Source organism: Sinocyclocheilus anshuiensis, unplaced genomic scaffold, assembly GCF_001515605.1.
Source record: "Sinocyclocheilus anshuiensis isolate Anshui unplaced genomic scaffold, SAMN03320099.WGS_v1.1 scaffold551, whole genome shotgun sequence".
NCBI classification, from domain to species: domain Eukaryota; kingdom Metazoa; phylum Chordata; class Actinopteri; order Cypriniformes; family Cyprinidae; genus Sinocyclocheilus; species Sinocyclocheilus anshuiensis.
This window is the reverse complement of record NW_015548222.1, coordinates 643484-658537: the sequence shown is the minus strand read 5'-3', so window position 1 is coordinate 658537 and position 15054 is coordinate 643484. Positions and strand designations below refer to the sequence as shown.

Below are 15054 nucleotides of genomic sequence, written 5' to 3'. Positions count from 1 at the left end.
ATATATATATATATATATATATATATATATATATGGTGAGCAGAAAACCTTTGATAAATGGCTGGAAGCTCAGGAGTCACCAATTAAAACAAGCTCTGAAGAACAAGGAACCGGAAGGAGGATTGATTTTGTGATAATGACTAACCAACAGTACATTATTCCTTATACATACACAATACATTTATCTATTTGGTTACACCTGCAGCTAGCCCAAGACATGGTTTTATTAAATACCAGAGACAAGGAGACGTCTGCCTAGTTTCCTTGAGCAAAACATTTTTACATTTGTTGTTTGTTTTTGCTGTTTTGGATGAATTTAATTAAAAGAAAACTGCCATATGTGTACTCATGTTAATTCAGATAGAATACCCTTGGGAGCTTCAGCACACAGTAAGCACAAGGCAGATTAATAATGCAAAGCTTATGTCATATTGAATGTCTTGTGAGGAAGACTATGTCATTCCTGCCTCCATTCGATTATACAGCGGGTGGTGTGACTGAAAGGCCTCTGTGTTAACATAACGGCACTCCCTCCTCAGTGTGCAGACCGTCTGAGCACAAGTCTCTACATTCAAACTTTCCTCCCCTCCCTCTCCAGCGTCTCTCTGGTGTATCCACGACACCCTCGCTACATTTCATTCTCCTCAGGTTTTCCCTCAAAGAGTTACTAAAGCAAAACTGGTTAGCCATGCAAAAAGCATAGCAAATCTTGAGCAAAACCATGTTAAAAGGGCAATTTCTTCAGCATTGTCCATTACAGTGTTGATATAACTAACTAAAACTCAAAACAATTAAAAGTTGTTTTTGGTAATTGAAATGAAGCTGAAACAAAGTTAAATATTTATACTAGTTGTAAATCTCAAAATAAAAAAAAATGTAAAAATAGAAATAGAAAAATTAGGGGAAAAAAATTAGAAACTTTGCTTTGGCTACTAAATGAAATAAAGTAAGTCGAACTACTAAAATTACTAAAAACACAATAAAAATAAACCCAAATAGATCTTTTAAAGAAATATTTAAAAAATAAAAAATAATAAAAATGGCAAAGGCATATAACAAAATCACCAAAACTAAAATAAAAAAAATAATTAATAGTAGTTACCAATAAAATTAATAGTAAATACTAACTAATAAATACTATAACATTAGGGCTGGGTATCGATTCAGATGTTCCAATTCGATTCGATTTTCAAGCTCTCAATTCGATTCGATTTCGATTTGATATTCGATTCGATTTTTGATTTCAATTCTCGATTCGATTTGACTATATGAATGAATATAGATTTAATACAAATCCTATATTTATAAAAAGTGAACATAAGATTACAAATGGTTAATTAATAGGAAATTAAGAGCCACAAACCTGTATATTAAACACTTTTTATTTTAGGTACACTTGGGTACAATAAAACAAAACCCAACTCTATATTTCAAATGCATACAATGAATAGACAGAATTTTGATGCAAGATGAAAAACTGATGCTGAAAATTGGACAAGTCAGAACAGTCGCATGCCTTGATCAAACAGGATCAGGTTATTTTATGTTTAAGACAAAACAAACAAAATCTCACAGCATTAGCTGTAACATGGAGGCTGCAAGCCTATGAACGGTGTAGGAAAACTAATACTGGCTTTTGGGTGATAGTTCACCCAAAAATAAAAATTCTGTCATCAGTTATGCATTTATGAATTTATTTTCTTCTGTTGAACACAAAAGAAGATATTTTGAAGAATATGGATAACCAAACTGTTTTGGTTCCCATTGACTTCCATATATTTTTCTTCATACTATGGAAGTCAAGTCAATAGGGCCCATCAACTGTTTGGCATATTGGAAATAAATATTGAAAAAAATCGATTCGTGGCCTTCGAGAATCGATATTGAATCGACCACATTTAAAAAAACGATATATCGAAAAATCTATTTTTTTGCCCAGCCCTATATAACATACAGTATAATTTATACTTACGCTGTGTATTCATAGGGCAAAACAGACTCCACAGAATCCAGCCTGTTCACAAACAGCTCAATTGTTGACTGTCAAAAAGAGAAGCATCAAAGGTTATGGCAATGTTGTAATGTCCACAGTAATCCTTTCTTTCTGTAAAAAAAAGTGTCACTCTGAAGTTTATAATTACCGATGTGAGGGCATCTTTAAAAAAACTTTATAAATGATTAGAACAAAGGGCTTAGAAAAACAACTACAATGTAAACCATAGTCCCCAACAAAAATGTCATAGGCTAGTAGAGTTATTGTTACTATTGTAACTATATATATATATATATATATATATATATAGGATTAGATATGTGGAAACGGAGTAAAAAGGTTTCAGAAATGATCTCGAGGATGATGGCAGTAAGAAATGTGCCACAGTTTCAAGCAATCAAATATATTGTTGATATGACATATGATACTTCAGTATGAAAATATGAGTAGTAACTTTTGCATGCTTGTTAATGGAGTATAATGTTCCACCCCCCACATGAGAATATGGAAATAAAGGGGAAAACATGTCACACCTGTTGAACCAGTTTACATGTCATTATGTTACCAACTACCTATTCCCCTCACGTACAGAGATAAACAGATCGTATTTAACATATTACATTACACTATTCAAAAACAATATAAAGAATATGACGCCATGACATAAATTAGAACTAGTCAATGGGATTTATCCAATTTATTCGTGAACCACTTTTATTCATAACCATGCATGTGAAGGTACTTTTAATTATTCATTGTTGTGCGCTCACGCTGCTTTATCTCGGTAATATTACAATGAAAACTGAATTAGGACTGAAGCTGTCAGTCCCTAACATTATTCCGAACGTCTCCTTTAGTGTTCTGTATAACAAACGCAGTTTGGGAGCAAAATCAGTTTAGCAAATTAATACGTTATTTTATTTTTAAGGCAACCAAGTTATTCCTTTACAGTCAAGGTCCAGTTTGAGAGAGTGACACCTGTGAATGAATAGAACATCTACACTTGCAGGTTCACAGACCTGCGAAAGTCAGTTTTATGGAAATACAAAGTTTTTGAAAGCGACAAAATGAGCAGGTTTAGCGGTTATCTTTATCAAGGCAACAGCGTTTCCACAACTGACACCCAGCAATAGCATTTCGAGCTAGCAACACGCAGCAGAGACCCTATTACAGAGAAACACGTCACATCTCATGCGTTTTAATTAAATCATTTATTATGCGCTTTAATATGAACATTTACCTTGCAGTCTGGCACGTCGCTGTTTTTGTCGCTCTCTTCTTTCTCACAGAAACTAACCGGGGCCAAACCAGGAAGATAGAAACTCAACGAGTCCCGCAGCGACCCGCACACAAAAAGCAACAAAATTACAACACGGACACGGTGGAACACGACCATTTTGCCTCGACCGACTAGTTAAGGATTCGGTAGATGTATTTACATGCGTGAAATGTCGATTAGCGTGTCAGAATTCAGACATTGGTGATATCTAAGCACAAGCGCTAGCGAAACTGCTGCCTGCGTAGCAGCATCTGACTCCGTCCTCAGACACGTCATCCGTCACGAACAGCATGATGGGATAGTGGAGGACTTCGAAGCGGAAGACGATGGCAACATCATATACAAATCTTGAAAATGAGGTCCTTTTTAAATTAAAACTACTTGAATCTCTCATTTGGCTCCTATTTTAAATGTAACCAATATTTTAATAACCCCACTTGCATGTTTACTACTAATGTAAACCTAAAATTGATTTTTAGACTTATTTGTTATTTACACATATTATGGATGTAATAAAGCAACATCCTGCGTCTGTAATACATTTTTATAGGTTTATAATACAGATACCACTTCAAAGCAACAAGGTTGATACACTAAACCACCTTTTCCTGTTGAATCATGTTTTAATAAAACGGAATCACTGAAAACAAGAGTGCTGAGACTGATCACAAATGTTTTAAAACAAAACTGAAAAACAAGCGGAACAGAAGTTAGATGCACATAACAAATACAGTCATTTTACTGTACATCTTCAGTACCCACTGTATAACCTACAAACATTCAGCACCCGTTGTTCACACATCTGACGTTACAAAAAATCTTCTCTAAAACAAATGTAAATGACAAAGTTCTTACGCAGTACATGGTTATCACACTTCTGGTTCAAAGTTCAAGGGTTGTGAAACCTTAGACAGCATCTCCACAGGCTAGTATGTTCAGTCTCTACGGTTCTTCTGAGCTTTAGGGCAGCAATCCTCCATCAGCACTGACTTGAACAGTTTCAGTATGTGAAATGAATGGGGTTGACGGTGATCTGAGATCAGTACTTTCAGACTGAGCACGATCAGGAGACGCACAGCTCTGCTGGTGTGTTGAGCTGTTGGGCTGCAGGGGCTGAATCAGGCTTCTCCTGTCCACTGGACAGGCTGGAGGCCATTTTCTTTTTAAAGAGATGTAAACTCAGTTGCACAAGTTCATTGTCCACCACTGGAGCGCTGGTGTAGATCTGCTTGGTTGTGCCCTACAGGATGAGGAACACAGAAGCATTAAACCAAATACTGAATCATGTACACCTTATTAAATTTAAATAAAAAAAATGAGTACAAAAAATACTTAAATATACAGCAGTCTGTTAAGGACTGATAAATTCTAGACAAATATCACTCCTCGCATTACTTTTTTTTGTAAGAAATTAATACTTAATACAATAGAAAAGGATGCACTAAATGGATCAAAAGTGATAGTAAAGACTTTAACAAAAATATTTCAAATAAATGCATTTCTTTTGAATTTTCTATTCATCAAAAAAACCTAAAAATTAGTTGAATTTATAATTTCTACAAATATATGAAGCAGCTGTTTTCAACAGTGATAATACTAAGAAATGTTTCTTGAACAGCAAATCATTGAGGATCACGTGACACTGAAAATTTAGCTTTGCATCACTGAAAAAAAATTACATTAACAGTTATTTTAAATTGTAATATTTCACAATAGTACTGTTCTTACTGTTTTTGAGTGAATAATTGCAGCTTTCTTTTAAATCTTACTATATAGATACAGGTGCATCTCAATAAATTAGAATGTCATGGAAAAGTTCATTTATTTCAGTAATTCAACTCAAATTGTGAAACTCGTGTATTAAATAAATTCTATGCACACAGACTGAAGTAGTTTAAGTCTTTGGTTTTTTTAATTGTGATGATTCTGGCTCACATTTAACAAAAACCCACCAACAAACAACCCATCTCAACAAATTAGAATACTTCATAAGACCAATAAAAAAAAAACATTTTTAGTGACTTGTTGGCCTTCTGGAAAGTATGTTCATTTACTGTACATGTACTCAATACTTGGTAGGGGCTCCTTTTGCTTTAATTACTGCCTCAATTCGGCGTGGCATGGAGGTGATCAGTTTGTGGCACTGCTGAGGTGGTATGGAAGCCCAGGTTTAATTTATTGAGATGCACCTGTATATATATATATATATATTAGTATATATAGATTAATCGCATCCAAAATAAAAGGTTTTGTTTGCATAATATATGTATATTTACTGTGTTTATTTATTATGTATATATAAATACACACACATACAGTATATATTTTGAAAATGTTTACATGTATATACATTTATATTATTATATTTTATATATATATATATATGTAATATATAAACATAACATCTTTTTCTTAAATATATACATGCATGTGTTTGTATTTATATATACATAATAAATATACACAGTATACACACATTATGTAAACAAAAACATTTTAATCACGATTAATCGTTTGACAGCACTAATTATATATATATATATCAGGGCTGTCAGTCAATTAATATTTTTAATCTAATTAGATGATGTGTTGATTAATTAATCTAATTGCAAAATAAATTTCACTGAAAATACTTACAAAAGATTATTTAAAGCTATTTGTGTTAAATGAGAAAGTATCAAGTAGACATTACAAACTGTAGCTTTATAAAGAAATATTTTATTTGATTCAACAATTTATTACACAAACATTTAGGCTAATGTAATGGCCTAACGTAAACTATGGAACACAAAAGAATATAATTTGGAGAAGCATCTCAATATTTTTTGTTCATACAATGAAAGTCATTGGTAACCAAACAGCTTTGTTACCAACAGTCTTCAGAATACCTTCTTTTATGTTCCACAAAAGAAAGGTTTGAAATGACATGAAGGTGAGTAAATGATAACAGAATTTATTTTTTTTTGGGTGAACTATCCCTTTAATGTTTTTTATTATTTATTAAATTTTTTTATTAAATGATACTCTAAATAACTAAATCTGCCAGCAGGTGGCGGTAAATATCTTCATTCCATTCGTTCAAACGGCTGATTCATTCAGGAATGAAGTAAACTCTCTTTTTATGAATGGGTCTTTGAATCATTGGTTCACACGATTCGTTCAAAACGCGGATTCATTCAGAAACTAAACACAGCTGTGTTGCTCGGAGAACCGCAACAATTCTTCTATGGCTTTAAAGGTAATTATGTTCTCTGCAAAATTGAGCAAGAACACATAATATTGTGTTTAAAATATAACACAACATCAACTTATTTACTGAACTGTTGTATAAAATCACATTTAAACTCGTGATATAAACTCGGTACAAAATCAGTAGTGTTGGGTTCGAGTCCACCCAAGTCGAGTCCGAGTCTTTAACCAATCGAGTCCGAGACAAGTCATAGTCCAAAATGGGCCCAAACAGCCGAGTCCAAGTCCAACGAATCTCTATTATTTATTAGTATCTTAACATTGTTTTAACCTTTACAACTAGAAAAACGCAATGTCCATTTAAATGTAACAAAAGCAAACCTCTATTGCATCTTGCCATTTAGATTTTTGATTAATAATTAGTGTCCTGCTTTGCTTAGCAAACGTAAAGTCATGTAACAGAAGTTATGGCAGAATTGATTTATGTATTGTGACATATTTCAGAGTGAAACAGGTTTTAGAATGTGAAAAATTAAAGGGCGGGACTTGACTTTATTCATCATTAAAGTAAATGAATAAATTCAAGGGTGGGGGAATCTTGGTGAATGGAACCTCAAGAGCAGGAAATGCACCTTTTCTCTCAATAAAAAAACAAGCTTTATATCATTTTTACAATTTTTATTAAATATGAATTTTGAATAATCAAATTTAGTTTGTGTCTGCTTATTCTATTCATCAGTGTTTGAACCATTAAAGAAACCACATTTTAATTTCTGGGTTAGACAGGGCATTTAGAATTTTTTCTTGGATGAAAATGAAGCTGTGAGGGATAAACCTGGTCTGTACAATGGCACACACTGTGTATAAAAGCCCTACATATACTTTTCATACGTCACAGGCAACTCACACCTGTTTTATTTTTTAATGCATTTATAGTTACATTAATTACAATAAATTACATTATGTAAGGAATAGGCTAACTGATGAAGGGCCTTTGAATTATTAGAAAATAATGCACACCCAAGGTGATTTTGGACCCATAAAAACTATTGCCACAAAGATGTTAGAAACATTTTTCTTAGAAGCTAGAAACTGCCACTATGTTTAAAAAAAAATTCAATAAAAAAGCAAAAAATAATAAACTAATGTAATAAAACATTCTCAAGCTTACTGAACGCAAGTAAACACTCCAAGTATTACTTACAAGCTAAATGATAAATAATATATATTACTCAAAAATACAAATTAAATAGTTTTTTTTTTTCAGATATAGTAAAGGCTTCTACAGAAATAGCCTACTACAGACATTTCATGATGCAATAAATGTAAAAATAATCTTCACTGTATACCTTAAATATAGATGATTCTTATTAAAGTTAATAAGTGATTCAGTCAAGAGCAGTGAGTGAGTGATTTTCTCTTTTTCTTTTGTTTGATTAACATTTATGACGCAGTCGGTGGCTGAAGGTTTACGCTGTTGCTTTAAGATCTGACTCATAGATCTTAAAGTAAAATATTTTGACACATCCGTATTTCTCCCAACTGTTCAAGTTCACTTAAGACAAAACCGACTGCATTTACATGAATAGTCTCCAAGACGGGCATTTTTACATAACTTTTCGTGTAAGTGTGTAGCAATAACAGAACTTAAGAGAACTCGACATTCGCACACTGACTGAGAGGCGCGTTCTGTGACCGTGCCTTCGGTGTGTGAGTACAGAAACCCATCGGCTTTCAAGTACTGGACAAGACTTAAAAACACATGCAAATACTGAATATCACTTTCGTGATAATGCATTGAGTCAGTGACATTTCCGTCAACTGTCCCTGGACTCGGTTGGACTCTTACATATTTTCCGAGACCGAAAGGCTCGAGTCCGAGTCAAGTCCAAGTAAAAATGCATCCGAGTCCATGACAAGTCTGAGTCCTTTAAAAATTGTACTCGAGACCGGACTCGAGTCAGAGTACGAGTCCGAGTACCCCAACTCTAAAAATCAGCACTCATGTGATATTGCTCTCCCTGCTCGTTTAATATCGTATGATATAAATATGAGACAAAAACTCATACAGGGGCATTTTTGCACCAATATCTCGAATTTTAGGAGCATCACTGCATTTATGGAGTTTTTGCCCTGCATCATGATGAACAGGTCTGGGGCCAGTGCGTTAACTGCCTTAAAATATTTTAATTGTGTTATTTTTTCATAACTAATGAATTAAGTTTATATACACCCTCACACACACACACACACACACACATACACAGTGGGGAAATAAGTCAACATTTTTTAATTAAACAGTTCCAATGCAGCAATTCCCATGAAATTTTGACCAGATGCTGGTATTAACTGAAATCTACACAGATAAATAAATCACTATATTACAGTCCATGAAAAAAAGTTATGTGTAGTAAAGTGAAATGACAGGAAAAAAAGTATTGAACACGCTGTTGAAACTGTATTCATTAATTAGTGGAAAAGTCTTTATTTGCTATGACAGCTTGAAAGTCGCTTCCTGTATGAACAAACCATAAATCTTAAATATTCTGGTGGACCCTCTTGTGAATCTTGATCTTTAGTTTCTTCCACAAATATGCTCTATTGGTAGGGATGCACCGATACCGGCCCGATACTGAGCTCCTGTACGCGTACTCGTTAAAATGCCCCTATACCATACGCCGATACCACACAGCATGTGAAAATGTGTAAATATTGACAGCTGTATGAATAATTTTTGGTTTATTGTAATCCATTACATACCTCTAAACATTTATCAATGTTATCTGACATTATCAAGCTGAATTTGTTCTGACACAGTTTAACTCTGAGTTCTTGTCATATTTTATTATCATTTTCTAAACTATAACGAATAAACTGTGATAATGTGAGAAATGTTGAAGGTGTCTGAATAAATTTTGGTTTGACTGTATCTATTTGATAAATGAAGTTAACCAACTAACATTATACATGGTTTCTGTACCCAATATTTAAAAAATGTATAAATACAATGAAAATATTGGTATCGGTACTCGGTATCGGCAAGTACCAAAAATAAAAGTATCGGTATCGGGCGAGTACTGGAAAAAGTGGTATCGGTGCATCCCTCTCTATTGGATTTAAATCTGGTGATTGCCTGGGACATTCCAAAAACTTTATTTTCTTCCTCTGGGACCAATTCAGTCTCCTTATCTTATTCTAATCATCCTGGTAGATGGCAACAGATTCATCTGAAGAATTTCCCAGTACATGGCTCCATTCATCTTTCCCTCAATAATATGGATTATGCCTGTACCATGTGAAGAGAAACAGCCCCATACCATGATGCTTCCACCTCCAAACTTCACTTTGGGCATGGTATTTTTAGCCATCTTTTTGTCTTGTCAGAGCAGACTATATTCTCCCAGTAATTCAATTTTGTGTATCAAACTTCAAATTTGCTTCAACATGGCTTATCTTCAATATCGGAGCCTTCCAGATTTTGCATGGAGGCCGTGGTGATGAAATGCATTGCCTATTGTTTTCTCTGCAACAACTGTATCTGCCTCCTAATTTTACAGGAGTGTGTTCCAAGTGGTCCTCAGCTCTTGGGCTTCTCTTCTGACTAACCGTCTTGACTTCCTGATCAGAAATCCTGCGAGAAGCTCCTGTGCATAGCCGATTGATGGTGGAGTGATGTTCCTTCTACTTGCGGAAAATGGCCCCAATCATGCTTTCAGAAATATTTAGTAGTAGTGAAATCCATCGGTAGCCAGTGCATTTTTATGCAGCACAACAATCTTGTTGTACAAGAGCTCTTTGCATCATGAGATGTTTGTATACTTGCATTCAGAGGTGGGTATTTAAGCCTTTTTCTAACCTATCAACATGCACTAACCAAGCTGATTCTAATTTCCTAAGTAAGTAAGAGGTAGAACTACTTCGTGAAATCAGCTGCTGTCTTGTCTTGCCTGACCATGCCGTACTGCTTTTTCTTAGTGTGTTCAATACTTTCTTCCGGTGTCATTCCACTTTATTAGACATACATTTTTTTATGGATTGTAATATTAAAATGTCTTTATCTGTGTAGATTTCTTGTGTTAATACCAACATCTGGTAAGCATTTCTCAGGCAGCTTATCACATTCCAGAATAGAGCTCAATATATATGTTTCGGAAAGCCCAGGTTATACAAAAGAAGTGCCTGTGATTAAAGACCATAAAAGCACCTTGTCGTTTTTCAGGAGCTGTCTGCGTATGGCAATGTCTCTGCGAGCACACAGCGCCTTGCAGCAAGGGCCCAGGCTCCTCAGTAGGTTGGCCCTCTCCATTCTCCTGTTGTATGCAGCCATGTTCAGAGCACCCAGATCATGCTCTAAGAGTTTATCAGCATCTATGGATAAATATGAGATTCAAGTCACTTGTTTACTAATCATGTTTGTATAACTACACTGATCACCAAAAATTAAATATTTTCTGACATAATCGATACATATGTAGACACTAATTTGTAACAAAACTTTCCTGAAAATATTCTCACGTCTTGTGAAGTCAAAAGATGTGTTTCTAAGTAACAAATTCATTATTACGGTGATTTTAACTTCAAACCATTCCCTTAGGCTAAAATATGAGTCCTTAATCCATGATAACACTTCCTCCAGTGAAAAAGCCCATCCCCTGGTGTCCTCTCACATCAAAATTGACCCTCATATTTGTTTATAACTTGGCTTATAAATGATGCTTAATCTGAGCATATTTCTCTCCTGATTTGGACATATTATTACAGCAATATTATGGATAGTGGACTCATAGTTTAGCCAGAAGCAGCAGTTTGGAGATAACATCATGATGGATTTGTTTCTTAGAAACACATCTTTTTGCTTCTCAGGATGTTAATTGATGGACTGGAGCGGTGTGGATTACTTGTGGAATTTTGATGTTTTTATCAGCTGTTTGGACACTCACTGCAGTGCAGAGAATCCATTGGTAAGCAAGCGCTGTAAGGCTGAAGTTCTCCAAATCTGTTCCCATGAATTAACAAACTCATCTACAACTTGGATAGCCTGAGGGTATGTTTGTTTCAAACTGGAGCATTCCTTCAAAGATAGATTTGCACATTTACCTTTAGGGTCTTCCAACTCTCTGGAACACACTTCTTTAACTCTGGCAAGGAGCTGAGGCCCAGCTAAGCGTCTGGACACTCCTGCTCTGAGCAATACAGCCCCTGGGGTGAATCGGAGCAGCGCTGCCCCAGGAGTTCTAGGCTCCTGTTTTTGCTTGGGCATCAAACTGGACCAATCTACATCAATCACATCTAGAGGCCCTGAAACAGAACATGCAAATGGCATATTATAAACAACTGGAATATGGGATAGAGGAATTTTAAGACTATGATTACATTTCTGCTTATGTCAGATTTGTTAGTGTGTGTATTATTCTGTAAAAATTAATTTAATAGAATGTACAAAAAGTTACATATGGCCAGAGCTTTTTTTTTTTTTGGCTAGATTGTCCACATTTATTGTTATAGTCACAGTGCAAACGTGATCTCCGATTATATTTTTCACAAGGGCAGTATACAAATCTGAACACATACTTTATGCAGACAACAATGAAAAACATGGCAAAGGGTGGCATATGCAAATTTGCTGCCTTTGTCACTGCAGACACATGTGTTTGAAGTGTTCTTGACCTGATTTAACAATCCGTTTCAGGAATTACAAAAAAAATAAAAATATTTTGATAGATTTTTATTCCTATTCTGATTTTGTAAGACAATGGTGGGTAGACCTCAGGAGTTATGCTCCCCTAGAAGAACATTGTGTACATTTTAAAATTTAAATGCATCAATCTTGTGCACTGTGATAGCAAAGTTAGAAAATCCAAATTAAGAGCTTTTGAATGGAGTAGTAAAGAAGTATTTTCATTGACCTGAAAAGTAGAATTAGTTGTGATAGTGTCTCAGTCCATATTGTTGTTGCTATTAAAGGGCACCTATTATGCAAAATCCACTTTTACATGGTGTTTGGACATAAATGTGTGTTGGCAGTGTCTGAACACAACCATCCTACAATGATAAAAATGTACCCACTCCTCATTTTTTAATCCCCTTTAAACCAAGTCAGTCTCACTAGGCCTGCCGTTTTGATTCTCATGCAGTGTGACGTCACAATGTATAGGGCCGGGCCACGGGGGTTGACAGCTCTGCATTGCTATAGTTTCCGCACTCAGCGGTTCTACGCTGACCTCCATTTTCTCCGCACTCGAGCAGCTGTAACGTCAACAATGTCTCGCAAGCAATCCCAATGCTCTGTGTTTGGATGTAAGAATGAAGATAAGAGTCTTCATTTTCTCCCAGCATCTGAGCTGCTAAGGACGCTGTGGATTACTTTCATTTTTCAAGGTAATGCGCCTCAAAATCGACCTAAATACGTGTATCACTCCAGACTCATTTGTGAATGTAATGTCCTTATAGTGCTTAGTGTTTTAACCGTATTTGTGTGCATACATTAAGTATTTTTTTAACTGATCAGCGCCGCACTTGTGAGATTAGTTCGCGCTGTTCGTAGCGCGACATTTGTCCGGTAGCGCGGTCACGCGCATCAGTCAACTGAGCTCTGTAACATCGCGCTTTCGTCCCACTTTCAGTGCATTTGGCTTCTCATATGTACGGCTGAACACCGGTTCTCTCGCTCTGTCATGTTGCTTCTACCATCTGTTTATTGCTGTAGATATGCAATGCAGAGAGACGTATACGCGGCGCCCTCTTCTGGAGATGGGGCGGGAATATGCAGCTCATTTGCATTTAAAGTGATGCACTCCAAAACAGCTCTTGTTTTAGACACATCCCAAAAATGACATTTTCCAGTTGTTATAATAAATGATCTGTTTGGTATTTTGGGCTGAAAATTCACAGACACATTCTGGGGACACCCAAGACCAATATTACATCTTGTAAAATGGGGCATAATAGGTGCCCTTTGAAGAAAAAAAATTAATGGTAAGTATATTAATTATTTTACAGTAGTAAAATTACAATATGTATGTTTTGCTTCACATTAAACCTGCAAGTTTTTGTTTTGGTGTAAAACTGCCCTTTTAAGTTTCTCTGACAACAGGTTTACAAACACTTCTCTTCACAAATTTTGCAAAATGCTTTTGCAAATATTGCCAATTTGAAAGTTCCTAGTGCACATTGCATTCATAAAAGCGTATTAAACTCACAGCTCATGCAGAGATGGAGTTCACTGTATTTACTCCAGAACTGACTATATATTTAAATAGCAGCCTTTTAAAAAAAGCAGTTTTATAAGCGCTCTAAGCCAAATCAAGATTTCAATTTTAGTTTGATTGACAGATGTTTTGCCAAAGCAATGGTGCAAAACACAAAGTAGCAGATCCTATATTATTATAAGAAGTGTAAAAATATTTTCAGTTCACTGTGAAATTGTGGTGGGACAAATTAGACGGTGGCAGGCTGTTTGATTGTGGTCTAAGTGTGTCTTCATGGGATTCTGTTTTAAATAGTGTTATGTACCAGAAATCTTTTCATCATCTTGCTGTTCGTCCCTCTTTTGACTGTCAGCCAGAATCTCGTCCAGTTCATCATCACTGATTGGCTCATACTCCTCACCACCTGAGACAGCAGACTGCGCATCATCCCCCTTTCCATCCTCCTCTTCTGAGAGACAGAACAAACACACCGTAAATTTAAACAAAATCATCTTACACATCAGGCAATAGTTTGAGAAATGGCGAGAAAAAAGTCCTACCATCAAGACTATCCATTTTCGGTTCAGATGCTTCCCCTTGCAGTTGTGAGTTGTCTGTTGGCTTATCTACATCCATGAGGGCTTCTCTGGGCAACAGAGGCTCATACTCTCCCCTTTCCATCTTAGTTTCAGATCTGCTCTTTGGTTCCCTGTGAGCCTGAAGGTCAAACGGAAGCATCCTTTCTCGTTCACGCTCACGGTCCCTTTCACTACGCTCACGATCCATTCGCTCATGTGCCAGCAGCCCTTCAGGTAAGAGCCGTTCCCTTTCACGCATCTCCCGCAAGTCTCTCTCTCTAATTGGCTCACGGTTGCCACGGAGGAGGGGCTCTCTGCCCCGCCCACCCCACTCACGAGATTCTGGGTCCCAGTCTCGCTGTTGAGTTTGTTGATTTTGCATCTGACGGTGATCCTTTTTCTCACGCTCTCGATCCAACTGATCGCGATCTCGCTCCCGGTCACGCTCGCGGCTATCGTAGGAGCCGGCTCTGGAGCGAGCCTGAAGCTCAGACTCTGGTGAACTACGACGAGAACTGTGACTCCGGGAGTCCTGCCGGTCTGTGGAAGCCGATAAAAGTTTACGTTATGGAGAATTCAAAACTTGAAAATTACAAAAGTTAAAAAATAAGTGACAATAACAACTGGTTAGGAATTATTCAACACATTATCCAAAGCACCAGAGTAAAGACACAAATATATATTTAATGGGCCAATTGCATTTTGCATTCATATTGTATTTTTAATCTTTTATTTTGTCTTTGGTGTTTCTGTGATTACAAATCTTAATATTTAAGCATTTAATGATATTCAAGGGAATTGTGTGCTTCTAATTTTATAGCAACAGTT

The 15054-nt window shown here is 35.9% G+C and overlaps 2 protein-coding genes across 2 annotated transcripts in view; both read right to left on the bottom strand.

Moving 5' to 3' along the window:
* Nucleotides 1-3560, bottom strand: part of tm9sf2 (transmembrane 9 superfamily member 2) — an 18156-nt gene extending 14596 nt beyond the window's left edge. Inside the window, exons 1-2 of the mRNA XM_016441297.1 lie at nt 3234-3560; nt 1973-2040 (exon numbers count right to left, since the gene is read on the bottom strand). Coding sequence (XP_016296783.1) covers nt 1973-2040; nt 3234-3389 — 224 coding nt within the window. The 5' untranslated portion in view covers nt 3390-3560. The remainder of the gene's footprint in view (nt 1-1972; nt 2041-3233) is intronic.
* Nucleotides 3561-3825: 265 nt separating this feature from the next.
* zc3h13 (zinc finger CCCH-type containing 13) overlaps nt 3826-15054 on the bottom strand; it is a 31888-nt gene continuing 20659 nt past the window's right edge. Inside the window, exons 18-22 of the mRNA XM_016441295.1 lie at nt 14209-14766; nt 13974-14117; nt 11559-11759; nt 10666-10829; nt 3826-4512 (exon numbers count right to left, since the gene is read on the bottom strand). Coding sequence (XP_016296781.1) covers nt 4336-4512; nt 10666-10829; nt 11559-11759; nt 13974-14117; nt 14209-14766 — 1244 coding nt within the window. The 3' untranslated portion in view covers nt 3826-4335. The remainder of the gene's footprint in view (nt 4513-10665; nt 10830-11558; nt 11760-13973; nt 14118-14208; nt 14767-15054) is intronic.